At 41.4% G+C, this 21,530-nt stretch overlaps 1 protein-coding gene across 1 annotated transcript in view; it reads left to right on the top strand.

The window, feature by feature from the left end:
• PDIA5 (protein disulfide isomerase family A member 5) overlaps positions 1–11,594 on the top strand; it is a 101,110-nt gene extending 89,516 nt beyond the window's left edge. The window contains exons 16-17 of the mRNA XM_071562321.1: positions 5,585–5,719; positions 8,785–11,594. Of these exons, the coding sequence (XP_071418422.1) occupies positions 5,585–5,719; positions 8,785–8,865 (216 nt within the window). The 3' untranslated portion in view covers positions 8,866–11,594. The remainder of the gene's footprint in view (positions 1–5,584; positions 5,720–8,784) is intronic.
• Positions 11,595–21,530: the final 9,936 nt, after the last annotated feature.

Here is a 21,530-nt window from a genome sequence, read left to right as displayed (position 1 = left end):
TAAAAAGCATGTGTTGAATTTCTTTTTAATTAGGCTCATTAAATATGGTGATGTTAGCACTGGACATCATGATGCCTACTAATGGATCTTCCCTTTGCAAATAGCCCTGCTTTGAGAACAGTTGATGAACTGCAGCTCTGGTAATGCTGCCATGGCACATTTGGGCAACTACTAATGAATCTCCTATTTGCAAGGCCTTTCACTATGGGAACAGCAGCTGAATTGCAACAAGCCTGAGCAGACCAGTGCCTCACTGCTGTTAGGATCCAGAACAAGTGATATAAATAGAAAACTAGGGAGTAGTCATAGGGAAGAATGTGCCTCTGTTTTATTTAGAGGTGCTTTTAAGACACTTGGCTATAACAGACTTTTTTTTTCTAGCAATCAGGTAATTGTCATTTGGCATTGACTATACGTTAGAAATGTTGGTTGGAATGATTTATTTATTTATTTCCATGCTGCAATTTTATTTTTACTTTTTTTTTAAGCTTATCAAATATCATTCCTCTCTCAAATCAATATTCAGTTGGTTATTCACTTCCATTTTCATAACAAAAGTCAATATTAGCTCTCGCAGAGATTTATTTCCTTGAATCAATAAACCAGTGTGGCAGTACATATTTTAGCAGGAGAGCAACTAGGACTGCAGGGGGTATTTTTACTATATTATCACATGGTGACTGGGAGACAAACTGTTAAAAAGAAAGAGCTTTAAGAACAGAAAGGAGGAGTTACTTGGAAGGTCAAGGGATCCCACTTTCAATTTTCTACACATCTGTTTGAACCGTTGGATGTAATTGTGTTTCTTACCTGTGAGATCCCTCTAGAGCATAAAAGTTGTTTCGTAATTCTGTTGGAAGGGAACTGTGATTCCTGATGTGTGATTAGATTAGACTGCAAGAATTTCTTTTTCTTTCTAACACTTAGTAACAAAATAAGGCATCATCCTTCTGTTACAGTTGAGGCACACGGAGATCAGTGCACATTTTCAGCATAGCTCCACTTCTATTTAAGCACCTAAATGAAAAGTTCTGATTTTTGCAACAGCTCAGCATCTGTGATCAGACCACTTCATCTGAAGAATATGCCATGCTCTGTTTCCTTTAGGAGCTTGTCAGAGCTGGTCGTGCACTGCTCATGCTCTAATGCCATGCAGGGCTAAGTTTGGAACTCTGTAGTTAAGCTCCCAATTTTTTTGTAAAACCATGTAATGTTGTGGGACTTCCTTTTTCAGGTAGGTATTTTTCAGTCCCAGGTACTTGTAGAGTCATATTCAACTATACTGACTATAGAGAAGTGCATACTTATCTGGTGGGGCTATTGTTGTTGCTGTTGTTATAATTATTATGCATTATTATTCATACTCACCTGAAATTATTAATTATTATAGGCTTCATACCAGTTGTGAGGAACTACCAATAACACTAAGAAAGTTGAATGTACTCCATGAAATGTCCTCTGGAGTCTGCAGTCTCTGATTGATTATCTTTTCATTTGATAACAGTTCTATCCTGCTACAGCTACTGAACAGCGCTGGCTCTGGAGAGGGAACTTGTATATAATGATGTATTGTCAATATTTAAGGCAATGCAGCTTTAGGTTATAGAGAATCCATAATCCTGTGGAGTTTTGTGCATGTTGCAGATACAGCACTTACAGGTTTTCTTCCTGAAATGTTTTTTCAGTGGATTTTTCTCTCTGCTTAGAGGAAAGCTCAAGAAATTAAATTTTAGCCCTAACAATCCAAAATCAATCTTGTCTTCTGAAACCTGTTGCACTGGATTTTTCCATAGAGGACACACACACAAAAATGTTAGACAAGTGTCAGCAGAGTTTCTTTCTCTTACAGATTTTTAGAGAGTTTTTTCCCTCTTGATGAGAGGGAATTCATGAGAGGTGATGCCAAGTGTCTTGGCTCCTGGGTATGTATCAGGGGACATCTTATGCTTAATCTGTTTGCAACTTCTGGTTGAATAAAGTTACTGGTTTTCCAGATCAAAGCATGTAGGTCTTGCTGACCTGTGCTTTCCAGTGAACTTCTGTGTAAATTGTTGATGGTAGATGAATCTGAAGATCAATTCTGAGAGTAACAGTCTCCAAAAGTCTTTAACTGCATTTAGATAGAGGTTCTTTGGGTTGTTAATTTCCCAACTCAGTTTCCTTCTTAGTGGTGCAGAAAAACTGGTTGTTGCTAAGAGCATTGAGAAGGAGGGGAAGGGCTCCCTACAGTGTATCAAGCAAAGCCTTTCTTTTTGTGAGCTGCATCTTTTCACGTGCAGCCTTTCAGTGTAGCCAAGCAGTAATTCACTCTGCCGAAAACTGCAGTAGGACACAACTCCACCAGAACTGGAGTTTAATATTCACAGTCCACGGAAACACAAGCAGAAAGAAGCAAAACGCATTGGTGCTGTTTGCTGGAATTCTGGTGTGTCTTGGAGTTCAGCTGTCTGGAGCTGGTAGAACTGAGATGAGAGTTGGTCTTCAGTCCAGAAGTGTGTTTTGCTACAAGTGTTTTCCAGCATTACTTTCTCTTCTTGCAGTGCACTATATTTGATCTTCCGCTGTGAGACAGGCAAGACAATTAGGACTGTGATGCTATGTTAATGAGTGCATAGAGATGGTAGCAACCTCTATATTTAGGCTGCCTTAACATTTCCACTCTAAAGTAATCACTCAAGCTCTCCTAAGTACTCTTACTCAGCCACTGTTGGCAGCAGACATTGAAATGCAGCCTCAGATAGTCTTGGGAATTAGATGTCTCTCTATGAAATTTCGCTCACGTCCATATGAGATACAGAAATTGCTGTTTCTCTTCTCTCTGTAAAAATAACCAAATGGGTGTGTTCTGAAGAGCTGGACTCCAAATAGTGTTTGCAAGAGCAGCAATGGGTCTGTGGGGCTGTGTGGGAGCTTGCATTGGGAGTATTGAAGAGAATGACAGACCACGGACATGTCCTCCAAACACTGCTCCAGATGTACGTGTCCCATTAGACTTGCTAGATTAGACATAGCATTAGGCTAATGTGGCTGTTGTGGGCAGACTTAGACTGGGATCTTTGTGTTACTTCAGTGCACAGCTAATGCACAGATGGACCAGCTTAGGTTTCCATGTGCTGTAGAGAAGAGCTATATCTCAAGCAGGCTACTAAGCATTTCTGTCAGAAGCGACCTCCTTAAAGTCCCTCAGTCATCTGTTTGGAGGCAGCAGGTAAAGATGTGTTGAGCAAGGTTAACAGTGATTTACAGCATTGCATTCCTGCACTGCACTCTCTCCTCAGTGGGACATGTTCTCACAAAAGCCTTTTGTAAATGCAATTGGACTCTGCTCCAGCCAATGCCAGTTTAGATGTTTACTGAGAGTTACAGATAAAGAGGGTTCTCTTCCTCCCAGTGTACTAAAAACTGATTTTCTTAATCTCCAAGACACTAAGAAGAGATAGGTCATTAGTCACAACAGTTTCATGCCTCATACCAGCTACTAATATCTGGATGAGTGCATATATGCCTTCCCTTTTTTCTGGCTGTAATCTCTCCCTGTGTGATATTTAGAGCAGTGAGAAAAAAATGAATTTATTCATCCAGTTTTTAGGGAACCAGAACTTCCAGTATTCTTTCTACATTAATGCTGTGTCATGAAATAAATGTTTGTCTCCATTGTAAGTTTTCCTTTACACAGAAGTAGCCCACAGAGCTCTAAATTTTGGCTGGCTGCTAAGGTCAGGAAAGCATAAATACTTAGATGAAACTCTTTTGCAGTTTATTATTCCTAACCTTTCATTTTAACTGGCCCTGAATGAGTAGGAGTCTTTGTGTTTACAAAAAGAGGGAAAAAGTGTGATCATACATGTTTTTAACAGCTCTCAAGAGTCCTGGTTCTGTAACAGCCTTATTAATGTTTCAATGAGAAAACAGAAACCAAATATTTAAGGTAAGAGCACTGCTCACTTTCTAGTTCTTTCCTTCTGAAGATAGGCCCAAGTGAGATCTTACTGAATATTGTCTTGTCAGGCTTTCAAAGCCAAAACAAAACAAGAAAATTAACTGAAGTTGGCCTTGCCAGTCTCTTTAATTACTCCTAGGATAATGAGATGAGGTTTTCTCATTTTGACAGTGTCACCATGAAACAGGAGGGCATTGTGGAATATTAAGTGATCTTTTAATTATGGAAGAACAGTTCAACCGCAACCCTAAAGTCATGCAAGCAAAAGGTATTTTGATCAGATTGTTTAAAGGAGGCTCCTGGAACGGAAATTTCAAGTTAAGATGTGTTTGCTATGAAATTAGCTCTTGATAAATTGTAACCCACAATTGCAAAAAATCGTTTCTCTAATTTGTTAGGGTTTTTAACACAGCTTGTACTTCCACCTGCTTGCTCTTCAGCAGAGCCTGTCCGGGAGCTGTGCAGACAAGTCTGCCTGAGCAGTGAATGTTCAGAGCCCAAACTGCCACTCACGGGAACAGTCAAGGGGAAATCACAGCACAGGGCCCAGTTGCTTCGAGTAGAAGCCTGTGAATTGCTTTTTATTTCAGCTTCAGAAATGTTAAGGGCAGCCCCTCCTCAGTACTTCACAGAGTAAAGTTTCAGGTGTCCAGTGCTCTAAACTAGTGTGGGTGCTCTGGGGCTATGAGGCTGCCCTTCCTCACCCTGCCTGTATGGAAACAGGCAGGGAAGGAGGGTGCTGCCCATGTGGAAGCAGGCAGGGAAGGAGGGTGCTGCCCATGTGGAAGCAGGCAGGGATGGAGTGTGCTGCCTGTGTGGAATCAGGCAGGGATGGAGGGTGTTGCTCTGCTGCCAACAGGCTGAGAGGTCTTTCCTAGTCAGGGTTTGTCTGTGTGACAGTAGCATCTAGAGGTTTCAAAAGGAATTAAATCCCACTTTTGCTAATGGCTGCACGCAATGTACAGTCCCCTCCTTAAAGGATAGATTGAAAAAAGACAGGAAAGGAAACATAAAACCAGGCTGAGATTGCAAGCAAGCAAGGAAACTTCCTCCTTGTGTTCACTGCTTGGTAGGCAACACACTGGCTCTCACCCATCCCTGTTTGACCTTGGAAGAAAGTGCATGGAGTTTATAAAAGCAATTTGGGGTAGAAATCATTAATCCAATAATAGCCTGCATAAGTGACCCGCCATGTTTGGTAACTTTTCCAAGCATTAGCCATGCCACAGGAAGGAGGTTGGGTAAGTGGGTCATTACTGTTACTAAAGTCACCCTGTCACTGTTCATCACTTAAAGCCAAAGTGGGGGAAGAATATTGCAGCGGGACAGAGCTGTGACCACCGTGCTTGGATTTGGTTTTACTAACACAGCCTCTGGATTTCCTGTTTGGAGTCTAATGCATAGCCCAGTGAGGAGGCTGGGAAGGTGACTGTCTGCTCTGTGGGTTGACTGTGCCATCCAGCTGCATAGGCCAGGTGGTGACCACCTCGGATCTCCCTCCACAACTGATCCCTTACAGAAGCCACAGTGTGTTTGTTGGAAGACTTGGGTCCCACTCACTGTTAAGGTTAAGCTGCAGCAGCTTCACCATGGAAGTGTTTTGCTTTGTCTTCTCCTTCCTCAAGCTGATCTGTTGTGTTTCAGATCGCCTACGCTGCAGTGGACTGTGCCAAAGGACAGAATCACGAGCTGTGTAAGCAGGAGGGGGTTGATGGCTACCCCACCTTCAACTATTACAACTACGGGAAATTTGTGGAAAAATATACTGGAGAAAGAGGGGTAAGTGAAAGCAAGAATCATCACCCGGGATAGGGAGGAAAGTCTCCTCTGCCTGCACTGCCTTGTAAATGAAAACTGTGGGGTAAATTTTCACCGCGCTGGAAGAATGTTTAACTGCTTCTGTTACTGTCTTACATGGATGAATCATTGTGTACCACACCCCTCTACATCTCTGCATTAGGAACATACTTGGTCTATTTTTAGGAATGTGAGAAGAGGAAAAAGGATTAGATTTGGTAATGCTTTTTGTATATTTCATTCTTTAAGCTGAAGTCTGCAAATGAATTTGGACGGAGTGCAAGTGGAGGGTTTATTGCCTGGGCTGCTGTAGGTGCAGAAATGCCAGAAAACACTGCACCTACTCCTGTCTGTTCTGGATCGTGCTTACACCGCAGACATGCTACACGTCCACCAGGCTGCCAGATGGTGCCAGACCATTGGTTTTATAGCCAGGACAAAGCTGTCCTTTGGAGTAGAAGGGGAAACTAAGTATCTCATTTACCCTGAATCAGATTCATTCCTGGCACTCAGGATGGGAAGACAAATTGTGCCATCTACCCCTGAGCTGAAGTTTCATTCTTTTGTCCTGCTGTGGCCAGCTAATTATATTCTATGAGTGCAAGAAGTGGGGGCGGAAATGGCATAATGCTTTCTGTGGCTGTAAAGTGCCTGAAAACAAGGGAGCAATTAAATTATTTGTGGCCCTTCTTTGTCATAACCTCCTAGAGAGGTTATGCCTCAGTGGCAGTTGATGGCCTGGAAAAGCTGGGGTCTGCAAGAAAAACTTTGGGTCCTCGAGCCATCCAGTGATTTTGGTAAAAGATTCTTGCTTGAAAATTATTGCTGGTGTTACAGCTCACCAAATTATATAGAAGTGTGAAGAAATAAGTGAGATTCTGAGGTTCTGTGTTAGTCAGGATCTTAGGGAAGTCTTTATGGAACTTTGCCTCCCAGTTTTCTTCAGCATACTTGGACCCCAGTAATTAACATTTCATGGTGCTGATCCAGGCGTTTTTTTGGATACTGTGTTTAGTTCCACTTCTGGATCTTTTCTCAAAAGTAAAGATGGGTACAGAAGTTAACAATTAAGTAAAATTTCTGCCTCAATTTTTGCATCTCTAACCTGTACTTAGAGAAATGATACATGAAAGGAAGGCTCTGTAATGGCTAATAAGAATTTATATAGAACACAGAAGTACTCTGAGGCCACAGGAGTTGGGAGATGTTTATCCATATGCTGGATAGTAGACTGACTAATCCTCTACGTGCAGCCAGCCCTTTCTTGGGTAGAATTAAATTACCTAACAGGAACATGACACTTTTTCTGCTGCTGGCAGCTGTGTTCCCCCTCCACCTCTCTGGGGACCTGTGGTCTTCTGCTTGTGCGGCACTGAGTTAGGGTTTGTTATCTCTTACCATGGCAATGCTGGAGGCAGTGCTTAGTACAATGCCTTCCATGGCTTCCAGGTCTGTTCACAAATCTCTTTCAGTGACAAGGGATTTTGCTTTTAAAGGACTTCTCATCAGCATGACAACTTTTGAACCACCTTGTCACACCATCTTGTACCTTAAAAAATGAGAGAGCAATGGGAGCCAGGGGACCTCCTTCTGCTCCTGATTGTGGCACTAACTCAGAAGATGTCCACACACATTTAGTTCAGTGTGGTCCAGCTGGTGCATCATTATTTCATGTGGGCAGGGAAGAAGAGGGGTGATGTCAGCTGCTTTGGGGGCAACATTACAGCAGGAACCATATACCCATAGACCTCTCAGCTGCTTGCCACTCCACACTGGAGCACTGGCTATGGGGAAAAGCCTGACCCCCCAGTCATATCTTGTCAAGGCAATTGCAGTGCAGAGTAGAGATTTTAGGGCATTTCACTCCAAGCAGCTAAAGCAAGGAAGAGTCAGGACACCCTCTGACCCAAATGTCCACTTCCACATACACAGCTTTGAAAACTGGACTCCTTTCAGGGGGGCTCTTGATTGCCAGATATCTCCAGGTGATGTATGGCCAAAACTTGTCACTTCATTTATTTTCAGTGGAAAAATAGGAATAGTTTCAGAAGAGTGTTTTGTTGTTCAGCCTCCTAAAAGCTTCACAACCTCGTGGTTTGGTTTATTTTGTTTTCTTTCTTTTGTTTTGTGGTTGTTTTAAGGTTGTTTTAAGTCAAATGTTCTTCAAGGTTGTTTTAAGTCAAATGTTGACTTCTGTTTGGTTTTCTCTACCTCTGTGTGTTTTCCATCTTCCTCACCAGTTTTGACTGGTGTGTTTCAGGGTTAGAAGTAAAAACGGTCACATAGAGGGGGAACAATATTACTTGCCCAGACAACTGTAGTGTTGGGGGTACCAGTAGACAGTGTTCACACCTCCCCACATCTGAGCCTTTGAAAGGCCTGTGAGATGTGTTCCAGGCTTTCCTTGGAAAAGGAAACTGCTGGCATCCAACAGCCTTAGATAATCAGAATTCCTAAGTTGCTGAAGTACAGAGGTTGGCATGTAGGCATCCAGGTTTGAAATTTTTGACGACAATTTTAATAGTAATGTCAAAAAAACTGTGATTTCCGTTGTTGGAATATTTGGAAAAGGAGAAAAATTATGATCAAAACTGTTAAGGAATGAGAAGTAGGGGCAAATGTATGTATAGCCAACAAATGATTTATGGACTGCTTTCAGAATGACACAAGCAGCATACAAATGCTGCTTGAAAATGTCTTCAACAAAAAGGCAGCAATGGCACTTCTGGTGGCAGATTTTATCTTGTCCTGTGAGTTTTAGGGCCTTTTTCTCTGTGTCCTGTCTCTTCAAAGTTTGATGTATGGAATGTGCATGGATATTTTCCCTTGCATTGCAGCAGAGCAGCACTGGGACCAGAGCATGGCACGATGAGGCAATGCAGAAGCACCAACCATTCCTTAGTTTATATTCTGCCATGGGGTACAGAAACTAAAACCTGCTCCTTAGTTTATATTCTGCTGGGAAACAGAAACTCAAAGTGTTCTCAGTGCATTGTTTTGGTTTGTTTGCAAAAATATGACAGGTATTTTTCTTCCTTCAAAACCAGGAGTCTGGATTCACCACTTTCATGCGAACCCTGAGAGAAAGAGACCATGAAAGAGTAGGAAAGAAGAAGGATGAATTGTAATTTCTGCCTCAAAAGAAGCTTTCCGCTGCACTGTGAATGGTTCCAGGTCTTTTGTTGATGCACCTGAGACTTCACATATTCTCAAGACAGAGACTTTTTTTTATAAACAGCCATGGCCATTTTGTACAATTTTAAAATAAAGTGAAACCACTTGATTTTTAAAAGGAAAATAAATTAGAATGTTGCCATAATGTTTTAAAGAAAACTTAGCATTTTCTCTCATGTTGGGAGACTATGCCCACTGACACTCCTATGCAATATTTTTGTAGTCTGTAGTGTGTCTGTAGGTGATGATGTTTGTTAGGGTGAATTTTTTTTTGTTAAGGTATTGCAGTACATGTGAAAAACAAAGGGGAGGGGACATGGGTTTGGTTTGATTTGTTTGGTTAATCAGTGAAGGAAAATAGGATTTGTAAGACACATTTACCCGAATGCAGTTTTATGTTCTTGTGAAATAGTTACATGTTCTTGACTGAGATTGGGGGAAACAATTTTAAGGTGCTCAGGGATAAATAAGGTGTCTGAGTTAATGAAGACATTGACATTGACCAGTCCAGATCTGTTAATGTCTTTTAAACATCTCTGGTCTTTAAATCAGAACTGTTTACATGCCTTTATAAAATTTATTGAGTGAATTAAGCCAAGCATAAAAAATCAGCACAGCATGGGTAAAATTAAACTGAACCCTTCTTTTTTGACATCAATATTGTCAAATGCATCTATAAGTTATGGCAGGAATTATTACCTTATAGGGGTACATGGTTACTCTTATAGGGTATACAGTCTCCCTTCAAATTCTGATTGGACTGTATCAAATATATGGAAAGTGTTAAGTTCAACTGTTCTGATCAATGCATAACGCTTCTGATAATGCAGTAATTGTGTATGTTACATGTTTACATACAAAAAGTTTATCTGCATTTGTCGGAGGGATTTTTCCTTATTGCTCTTTAAAGAGTTGCACAAACAATCTCTCTCTGACAGTCATCACTGTAAAAGCTGTATCAGCAGCAGTTGAAATGTGTTACACTCTTGATGCTTAAACAACAAAAAAAGTTGATCTGGAGGTACTTTATGTCTTCACAGGAGGGACCAGGGAGGGGCGGGAAGTTGTGATTCACTTTGAACTGAAAATAAATTTTAAAAAAGACAAGTATTTTTAACATTAATCAGCCTTGTTCAGCTTCTTCTCCACTGGAAATGATTTAGGGAGAGCCAGCGCACACAGGATGAGTTCCCAGCACCCTTGGCTGGGGAGAGCCTTGTGTGGGCGTGCTGGGCAGCACAGGAGGTGTGTGAGGTTGGCCCTCCTCTGCCCTGGTACTCACCAGGGGGACAAACAGCTTTTTGCAGCAGAGAGCTGAAACTTTCCTGCTGTTCCTCAGTCTGCCCGTCTCATTTTCTTCTGCTAGTTTAGATGCTCAGTGCTGGGCTGCTCAGGAGGTGAACAGCATCTCACCTCCTTCCTGGTATTTTTTCTTCCTCTCTCTTGCCTAATTAATGGCACTGTATGTTTGGCACTCGGAGCCATTAGTGAGTATTGTGGAATTGGCCTTGTATGGTAGCCAGCTTGTTAGTCATGACATCAATTGGAATTGCCATGAAACTGTGCCAAGTATCTTCTCTGATTAGGCATCTGATGAGTCTCTTCACTCAAAAAATCAGTTGCCTATTAGTATAATACCATACAGTAAAAGTAGCTTAATTTATTAAGTCTTCTTACTGTGGTTTTTTTCCCTTTTGGTTAGCATAGTTACTTCATGTTGTGTATAGCACTTTTGTAGAAGGTTGGGGTCATTCTTCATTTCAAGCTATCCTTGCATTAGTAGCAGGCATTCTGCCCTGCATTTAGGAAACAATATATACTGATGCCATTTGATCTCAAACAGGAGTGCTTCTGCTTACCAGCAAACATCAAGTATGATCAGTCCAGAACTTACTGCATCTTTTTTTATCTGTGAGTCAAAGCAGCTGGCACTAAAGAAATACAGTCTCCAGAAAATGCTGAGCCTTTCTGTGTATAGGCTGTGCCTATGTTTGTGCTAATTGGGGAGAAATATAGACTTCTTCAAAAAATAAGAAAGAAAAAAATGATAGCTTGCCAATGGTGACATCACTAGTCAGGATCATTCTGAATTATAGGCTTTAGTAAATGTTTAGGATAAGACAATTGCACACTGTGCTTCAGACCAGTAATTCCTTACAGCTGGTTACACCATAATAAAATTAAAGATTCTCGTGTTTCCCTTCAGTCTTTTGTCAGTTACTTCTTGGACTTGGACATTCATTTTTTCTTGGCTAATCATGTGTTAATGCACAAATATAAAATATTTGAGAATAATTTACCTTCTGTTACAGGGTCACGACTCATCTGGTTTATGGTCTGAATGGTTTTTGAATAATACAGTTTTGAACACCATAAACGATTACATCAAAGGGCTGACAAAAGCCTTAGTTACTGTGAACTAGAGTGTACCAGGAGCTTGGAGCTTTGCTTCCAAGCCTTTTTAATTAGTAGACCGGGTCTGGATATCAGTCACACTGTTGTAATTCTGTTGCCTGGAGTGAAGAAAAAGTTGGTGTTTATATTTGCTAGTGAAGTCAGTTTATATTTATATTTGCGTCAGTCAAGTTGAAATTGAAATACTTTATTTTTTTGTACAAACTGTGAATGAAAATTATCTGTAAGAACTGTTATTTTCTGTAATTAAATGGTTGGTCATTTCACACACACAGACTCTACAGCCCATCCCAGTAGATGCATACCCCAGGCACTCATAATCACACAGGAATTTCTGCCATGGTTAAAAGTGAGTAATCTGGGCTTTCAAGTCATGAATCATTTATCAGCAAGAAACTTAATTGCTGATAACAAATGGTTTGCAGTGAATCAGAGATTCTGCTCTTGCAATTATGGGTTTGGTCTTTTAGCCTTTTTAAGGTGTGATTCAAAGGTCTTGGACATCTGCTACTCAGTTAACCCTAAGCTGATTAAATCTTGTTGAGGAAAGGTAAAACGTGTACACAGTAGAGAGGCTGAGCAAGGATTGTGCATCACTTTGTTCCTCAGCATTGGCTTAAGATATAAATAGCCCACAGGGCTGTGTTAGTCCTGCTGTGCAGCTGGACCAGGAGATGAAGGGCAGCAGGACCAGGCGTTTGGTGCAGGCTGGAAGCAGCTGGATAGGAAATGGTTCTCCCATCTAATACAAGAGCTTGATACATACTAAAAGGAGGGAAAAGGGAGCGTGGGCAAGATCTGAGGAGAGTGAATGCTCTGGTATATGGGAAACACAGGTTAAAGTCCCAGGATGAGCATAAGTTTATATCCCAGCCCCTGCAACCCAAGAGGATAATTTGGCTCTGTTGTAAGGGGGTTTATCCATCTATCTCCAAGCCAGTAACCATTTCTTTACTTGTTCAAAGTAGAGCAACTCCTACAAGATGGACTGGAGACGAGAATGAGACTTGCTTTTCAATCTGAATGAAGAAAAGCAACCTATCAGATCTCCATTTCTTCTTTACTCCCCCAGTAAAATTGCATTTTGGATCTGACAGCCCCATTAACCCCTAAGCCCTTCTAAATAGTTGCAGTTGGGTGAAACAGCCTTGAGAATTTTTCTAAACTCCCACTCAGACCAAATTAGGTTCCCAGATCTTGCTGACTTAAAATTGTCTCAGTAGTCATCCACAAAGATAGGTTGATGTTAATGGTGAAAAAAGATTAGAGGTAAGGTCCACGTACTTGCAGCATTTGGGAGTAAAAAAAGCAGATACAACTCCCATTATGAGTAAGCTCTAAGAGAATGCATCAAACACAGTCTTGTTTCAGATTGAATTGCTTCATGAGTGATTTTGATTTTAGAGGCAAACTGCTTTTCAAAAGAAAAGTCAAGACCCGGTGACATAGCCTGCAGATGTTTTGTCTGTTTGCCTTTTGAAAACTAAAACACAAAATCACTCTCCATATTCTTGATAGTGCAATATTACGAGAAAGAAATGTTGCCTACATGGATTTCCTAGAATAACAAAGCCCCTGCCAACTGCATTTTACAAACTATGAAACAAGCTATTTGGTCAAAACGACACTCGGGGGAGTGGGAATTGCTGCCCACGTGCACCTCATTTTAATTTAATAGGCTTACTTTGGTGAGATTGGGTCTGTAATGGAATACTGGGATTGCAGGAGTAGGTTCTGAAAACTGAGGGGTGGGGGGGGAAATTATCTTTTATCAGCAGGTGCTGAGCATTGTGGCTAAATGCTGGCATTTTCTTTGCCTTTGCAGCCCAGCATCCATGAGCGTTCCACGGCTCTGCTGGAACCACGGGAGTGCAGCCCTTTGGCTAATCCGGTTGTGTACATAACTGCTCTGTGCTGGAACTGATCAGAAATGAAAATTCGTCCTGTTATTTTCTGTGACTGATCACGAGGAGATGCTATGCTTTCTCTGCACATCCTGCTTGTATTTACTGAGTGACGAAGGAGGGTACCTGGGTGTCCGCAAAGGAAGTGATTCCAAATGCCATTTTATCTGCTGGCAGGCAGGATTCCTGGGGACTGAGTGGTGCTGCTGAAATACTCCCTGTGGAACACCTTCAACTGGCTTGGCTTTTGCCAAGGTTTTGGCAGGCACCGTGTGATGCAATATTGCAAAAATTCTCAGTATCTAAGGCAGCAATTTCCAGCCCATGATTTCCGAGGAGTTAAGCTGAAGTGTAAACTCTGTATTCATCAACAGTGTAGCTGTTTTTGTGATCAGAAAAAAAGATGGTCTGTTAGTCCAAATTTAGGAAATCACAGCTCTAATGCTAGCCCATAATTAAAGCTAGGAGAATGTCTGGGTGTTTCCACTCAGCTGCCAAACCCGGTCCTTGGTTTGTAAGATCCTGCCCCTGGACGTCCTCTGTCCTTCTGTCCAAGCACTCACCACTCTTGCAGAGAGACAGCACTCCTTAAGGAACACTTACCCTGTGTTTACTTAGAAAGCATCATAGTGCTAATTATTAGCTTTGAGCCACTAATAAATTATCTTTCCTATTGCTCCTCCATCACTCAGTAATGAGAACCGTTTAGCTAGATTTTGCAGATACTGCTTGCTCCCTCTCTCCACAGCACAATTCCCTGCAAGCATTCATCATAGGAAAAGAGCTACGTGAACAAAATCTTTTCAAATTAGTCTCTGGTGCCCCAGTTAAGTGGGTGTCTACATCGCAGGCATGCAGAAGAGCCTTCTTCATTAATATGTGCAATTCTGCGTGAGCTGATTAGCTCTTGCAGCTCATTTGGTAGCAAATGTGTAAATCCGTCACACTCTAAATGCCAAATATGTGCACAGCTAAATTATGGAGAAGTACAAAACTGCAAGAGTTGGGAGTCTTTATTTGGAAAAAGAGGTCCTTATCCCATGCATTAAATTGGAGCTCTGGATTTATCCAGAGCATTTGTCACTCCTCTGCTTTGTCATTTTTCTGCTTACAAAATGAGTAATTCTTTCTGTCGTGTTGCTGGTCCTGTCAGTATGCGTGGGTGTTTAATCTGGGGCCCAACATTTGTAACAGACACCTGATATCCAGCCTCGGTTCCCATAAAACAACAATAGCCATAACACAATGCAATGTTCCTTGTGCAGGACAGGAAACCAAGCTAAACAGTTACAACTATGTATTATTAATAATACAGTTAACATCACTTTTCTAGTTCTTTTTTGTTTGTAAAAAAAACTTGTGAAGAAAAAGGGGGTGATAAAACTAGGGGGTTTTTATGTCTACTTTTTTTAGCCAGGACAGTGCTGCACAGTTAAATTAATGTCATCGTGTATCTGCCAGTGCAAGAACTAAAGAACGTCACCTGTCAGTGGGGAGGGGCTGATCTGCTGCTGCAAACACTCAGCCAGTTACTCTGGGACCAAAGAAGGAAACTGGCCGTAAGAGCTCCTAATTTATGCATGCTGTTCATCTTCTCCATGCCAAGTAGCTGCAGAGCCAGCCCAGCCTCAGGGCCTGGATGAACCAGCTTAGGGCAGCCAAGCACCCTCTGTTTTATTTTCTCTCAGCGTGCAGAGAAATCACAGCACAGACCCAGCTTGACCTCCAACACAAGCACTATTTTGGCATTATCTTCTGTACATTCAGGCTATGGGGGAAAAGCTTCCCACTTCCTAAAAGTTCTGGCATGGGAAGCTGTCTTTCTCCAAGCTCAGCATAAACTCTTGAGAGAACATTTCCTAGGAAGTTGTACAGCACAGTAACAGCTCTGATCCTGCAGCCTGCAGGTTGCTGGTGAGGGGATGCTTATTACTGTATGCAACCTCACAAGCATGATCAGATCCAGCAGTTCCTCTTGCATCCTCAGAACATCCCAAGACCTCTCCAAGGGTGTAGGATTTGCTTACCAAGAGAGAAAGGACAGCTCTTTGTTAGACTGATCTACAACAGGTACACAGACCTCCTCAGTGACAGTATGGATGAGAGCCTTTTCTCTTTTCAAAGAAAGACAAGCATCAGACCTGCCAGGCAGTCCTTCCCTGATTCAGCAGGAGGTGAAGGGGGCCACAGGAGAGCTGCTACAGATATGCAGAGATGCTGTGTGATGCTGCCCAGCTCCAGGCAGGTCCCTTCGGTCTTTGGGGTCCAACACTCCTTCACCTGCAGGAGACCATAAAAGATTCATCACAGGAGTCCCAACTTTCCTAAATCCCACTTCTCTGCCAAAGCTTTCTTTAGGCAAGGGAGCAGCACAAAAGGAGGCACCGCAGAAATCACAGAAACAGAGTTCACTGTGGAATAAAGTCTTGTCTCTCTGGCAAGGTACTGCAGTATTAGGTGCATTAAGTATATTTTGGATGGATGTATAATCTTAGTTGTTGTATATTGTTTGTATTGTAGTCCCAAGACCCAGGTCTTCATTATGCTAGATGCTGTACAAATATATGAGAGTCTGTCATGCATGGAAAGGCTTTTATTATGTAAATAGTCAGGTTGGGAAAAAAGAAGTAGTGTTATCTCTGTTTTACAGATGAGGCAGTGAGACGAAAAAAACCCAACAAAGCATTTTGCCCAAGGACACACAAAGTCTGTGGGTCAGCACTGGACTTGAAATTCAAGTCTTGATTTCGTTTCTGACCAGCTCTTCTTTCAATTTGTCTACTGCCCACAACATAATTAAAAATTAAGCACAAAAAAGACAACGCCATGTGTAACTTATCTCTACATGAAACAATCATCAGACAAGATCTCCTCAATTCTCTGTTTCTTCAAAACCTGTATTTTCCTATGCCCAGGTTCTGTGATCACCATACAAGTCAAGTCACTATGTGTTGTCCTCTGATTTTCTGCAATATTTATCATGTTTGAGTTGACTATAAAGCTGTTTGGGAAAAGATTCTGTTGCATGTGGGTCGTGTCTCAGTTGGATCAGCCTGCTGAATTTGTATTTCAATCCTTTTAAAAAGTGCTGCTAACACTATTTAGAATAAAAAGGGATATTTCTGCTATAAATACAGAGTCAGCCAATACATCTATAACTGCAGCTCAAACTTACCTGGTAGTCAAAATTATATATTGATGTAAAGAACTAATCTATACCAAAGACAAATAAAACATGAATTTCACTCAAAAGGCACAATACATTTTGCTTTGTGTACAGCAATGTTTTATGTCAGGCATCATTAGGAAAGAATGTGGGAGGAGAGAATTATAAAAGTCATGACAGTCACTGGAAAACAGAACAAAATGGAATTGGCATTTACCAGGCTAGATAATATCAAACTAATTTGATACTTTTCTTTGATAGATTAATTGCTTAGCTAGACAAAGAAGGGAAATATGGGTGTTTGTACTTCAATAAAATAGTCACTGAGAAGCTGTGTGTGAATTTTTATTTCCTACATGGAGAAATCTGTGATTTATAGAGGCAAGGCATACACAGTGTTGAGAGATGAGAAGTTGAACTGTATGGAAAGGAAAGTATTCATAGCTCCTAGAAAGTAAGTCTTTAGACTGATCATTACTATTATTTTCATTAATGACCCATTTGGAAAGCAGAGGTGTCTGATCATAAAAATAGATCAAAGTCACCATAGTCGGGAGGTATCATCAGTGTAGAGAATGTTCAAGTATCGCCCAGCAAGAACTGAGTATCCTTGCAGAGTGAGGCCACAGGAGCAGTAAGAGAGCTAGTAGCAGAAAAATTCTTCAGGAAACCTGCAATGACACAGAAAGATTTATAGTAAGTTGCCCCAGTGCAGTGTGGGTGTGCAAAAGGCAACTGAAACTCTAAATGCAATAGGAGAGACATTTTTAGAAAAGTAATGGAAGCATGAACATCCTTGAATAAGACCCGAGTAAGATTTTGCATGGAATAAAATGCATTATTCTAATTGCATTAAGGAAAGCTGGATTCTTACTGAAATGAGTACAGAAAAGGGCTGCTAAGATGAGGATGAGAACCTTTCATGGCCACGTACGCAGCTTGTTTAGCCCAGCAGCTGAACGCTGAGATGTGGTTTGGGGACTTTCTGTAAATGCATCAGGTAGGAGGGATATTAAAGGTAGGCACTCTTGGTGCATGAGCAAGTGGGTATAAACTGGCCATTAATAATTTAAACTATCAATTAGGTGTTCTTTATCCATCTGCATAGTGAGGGTGTAAAAATTATAGGGACAAAACCATACCTAGTTTTAGTGGGAAGCTCACAAAGTATATTAACTGGATCATGTGATCCAGTTGCCCAAAGTGCCTGGGGACTGGATTTGATAACCCAGAAAGTCCTATGTCTTAGTATATTCCTATGTCTTAGTGGGTTTCTATGACAGTGAGCCACCACCTCCATCCTCTAATCTTATTAGATATTACAGTACCTATAATCTCTTCAGTCCTATGAAACCTTTCTATCCTTCTGAATTAAATTTCAAATAGAATAACCTAACTATGGATTTCAAAGCCCTATGTGTTTTCTTTCTTACTCAATAAGTTTGTTGTCTTGATCACCCTAAAGACAAATTTCATTAGGGACCAAGGGTTCTTTTAATATAAATTATAGTGTTTATGGCACAACTGTACCAACAAATTATTTTCTTACTTATTGTAATTGTTCAAATTGCTCCTAATGAAATTTTTGGCCTCATGAAGTGATCAGCTTGGAATGACTTTCCCTTCTATGAAAATATTTAAATACAAACAAAGTCTGCCAATGTGTGCAATTACAGTCATGTAGGAAACTAAAGGGATTATGTGTACTAGGAGTATATTGATGTTGCTTTCCAGATCAGCTGCTTCTACCAGAGAGGGAATAAAGTAAGCGGAAAAGCCCCAAAGAGGGCCCGTTACTGTTCCAATGGCTCGGGACAGGATCATCAGAAAAGCTCACTTGTGTTATTTCCATAAGCCCCTAATGCTTATGGCCCTGTAAATAAAAATGCATTAACTACATGTTGCTTTTCAAACTAATTGAGATGCAGCGTGAAGATTACATTTTAGAAATAGGATGTTCTTTATGCAGAAGATCATGCTGGGTCCTGCTGCAACAAGAGCCACTGGGATAACACTGTATTTTGTTCTAACATCTGCATTTATTACCAGTGAGGTCCTTTTTCTGACATTACGAGGTGGCTTCAGACTTGTAAAGCCCTTGAGAATTAAATACTATTGTTCATGAAAGAAACTGCTGCCCAGCACAGGCCCTTATGACTGAATCAGAGGAGGAAGCTTTTGAAAGAGAAGCAAGGAAATAAACTGCATATTCTGTTGATGATTTTTATGACCTTACTCACACTTCTGCTGATGCTGTGTTAGCAAGAACAGTTTATTCCAGTGAATATAATATTAGCTCTTGTGATTATGGACATAGGCTTCTCTAAAACCTCTAAAATGGAATACAATTTTTTAGAGTGCAGAATTGTGAAAAAGTCATGGGCTTTTAGCCAGTGCCATGATTTCAGGAGCCTGATTCGGAGTGCAAAGGACTTGTGACGAAGCTGGGCTGCACTCAACATGAATTCACTGTACCTGGGTTTTTTTTGTGGGACTTGGCATTGCTATCCAAGAAACAGGAAGAGCACTAAGGAATTATTAGTCTGGTTTTTAGCTAAAGCCGCAGCTTGAATAATTCTCCAGCTTCAAGGACCAAACTTTAAGAAAGATACAAGATAAAAAAGCTTGAGAAAAAGGAGCAATAGAACTAGAAAGATGTTTAGTAAATAGAAGGGGAGTGTTGTGTGTTTTGAGGTTTTTTTTTAAATATGAAAGGCTTTGGGTCTAATTAGTCTGAATTAGGCTTTTATTTTCCCCTCTATAAACAGGTGACAAAGTGGATCAGCAATTTGATACATTCCACAGTTTAATTTGCTGCAAAAAACCCTGAAGTTCAAATTTCTGAATGACCTTCTGCAGGTCCTGTCAGAAGTTTATTTCTGTGTTGCTGTTCTGACTCCTTCACTGATGAGGGCAGAGAGTGCCACCTCCTCAGGCTGGGTATCTTTCCCTGGGGAAACAGGATTTAAAAGTCACGTTTAAATCTAGTGGACAGGGCCTAAGGGTTTGTCTTCCCTACCTTTAGTCATCTAAAGCTGAGGTGTACAAATGCAGCTGGACATGTCTGTTCCCTGCAGTGACTGAGGAGAAATAGCAACGAAGAGCTTCTTCACAGAGGGCAAATTCCAGATCACTGAACTCTGGGGAGATAAGTCCCATCCTAACTCATCTCTCCGAGCATTTGCTGTTGGGTTTTGCCTTCAGCTGGCTGGTGACACACTAAGCAACTGTGTGGCTTCATCACTTGCTGTACTCATGGAGATGCACCTCACTGTCATCTCTGAGGGCTTTGGCACCACAGGGACTCCTCTGTCACCAGTCCTTCCCATCCAGCTCTTGCTTCAACCTCTGACACTGTTCCTTGCACTCACATTGGTTTCCTCATCTCTTCTCCTTCCGAAACACTTACATTCCTCCACTTCGTTTTCTCTTTGCACTGACTGGATTTGCTTCCTATGGACCCAGTTTTATCTCTGGCTGCAGCTTACACTAATGCATTCGCTGCACGGTGCCCCTCTGACAATGTTTTACCACCTTTGTGTCTTAGGGGAGTCAAGGGACAAGAAAAAAAAGCTAATTAAAGTGTAATTGGCTCGTTAGCCATGCAAATTCTTGAATAAAAGGTATTATTTAAGTTCATCATGAGAGCTGGGAGTGCTGGAGCTGTAACCCCACTTCTGACTCTGCCACTACCTCCCTCAGTGACCTTGTGTGATTTATTTAATCTCTTGGGGCCAAGTTCACATGAAAATAAAGAATAATGTGTTTTCTACCCCTAGGAATGTGTAAGTCTGAACTAACAGATGTATATACAATTCTTGAAGTCCTGTTTATGTAAATTGGAAAATGCTTATCTTTTTTTCCTTCAAACATGTACAAAAGGTCGAGAGAATTTTAGGGTTGAAAGATAAACAGTTCAAAAGAACTAGAAATATTAAAATTACACACGTATGCACTTATCACAAACCTTTAGACAGCCTCTAATTAAGTAATCACTAGTTCTCTGCATTATAGTAGATGCTATCATAAGCTGTTAAATTGTGTAGCAGCTTGTAATACTGTGCACTCTGTTTATACAGGATAAGGACTCTCTGGAAATTATTCAGATTAATGTATCATCTTCCAAACGTGTGCTTCAGTTATGCCTAGTCTGTCAGGATTGAGATGCTCCCATGCTCTGCTCTACACAGGCTTGACAAGGGAGTACCGTTTCTTCCTGACAGGCCAAGATATGAACTTGGAGGTGCCAAGATGTGTATTCAAACATGCAGACCCTCCCTCCCTTGCTTCAGTAAGACTCGTTCATGGGGTACATGCTTGGCAGTTTCTCCCAGCAACCAGCTTTCACTGCAGGAAGGATGTCAGAAAAGGGTCTTCTCCCATAGTCTCTAGGACATTACTTTTTCCGCGAGCTTTTATGTTCGGAGAAAAACTACCTCACTGAGCACCTACAGGTGACCTCTCCTTCTGTGGCCCCTCTGCTCACCTGCACCTGCCTTCCTCATCCACATCTCCATGCCAGACCCATCACCTGACCCCAAGACTCAATGCTACCCTGTCTCAATTCTCCTATAAATACAATTTTTCTCTTTTTGCCAGTCTTCTCTCCCGCCCTGTTACTCAGCTCTAGAGCCACAGTTAATCCCTTTGCTGCAGCCTTGTTTGACACAGAGAGCTCGAGTCCTCAGCTTGGCTGAGCTTTGCTTTAAGCACAGAGAAGAAAGCCTAGGGGCTGAAAGGACAAAATTAATCTCCAGCAGTAGCAATTTATGCCTGGTTGTAAGATCCAAGAGATCATTTTACCATACCTGGATCACCTGTGTTCACAGATACCCTCTCAGGGGTTGGGAGTCAGGTGTCCACTTAAAATTGCTTATGCTGCTTGGAGAAGGCAGAGTTGAGGTTGGAGAGCATTAATGAGCTTCAGTACCATCCTCCTGACCACCTTGCTCCTGAGTGGAGTTCAGCAGAGCCTGAAAGCCCAGAGTGTGAGGTGTATTACCTCTAGCCCAACACTCTGCAATGCTGCAACCACTTGGATAGTGAAGTAGTAACAGATGGAAGGAGAAATTAAAAGGCATTAGTGAGGAAATAAGCTGCTTTCACTTGAGATTTGAGCCAACAAACTAAAACT

This window comes from Pithys albifrons, chromosome 8 (assembly GCF_047495875.1).
Source record: "Pithys albifrons albifrons isolate INPA30051 chromosome 8, PitAlb_v1, whole genome shotgun sequence".
Lineage (NCBI taxonomy): Eukaryota > Metazoa > Chordata > Aves > Passeriformes > Thamnophilidae > Pithys > Pithys albifrons.
Note: the sequence above shows the minus strand (reverse complement) of the source record. Positions and strands in the feature narration are given on the sequence as shown.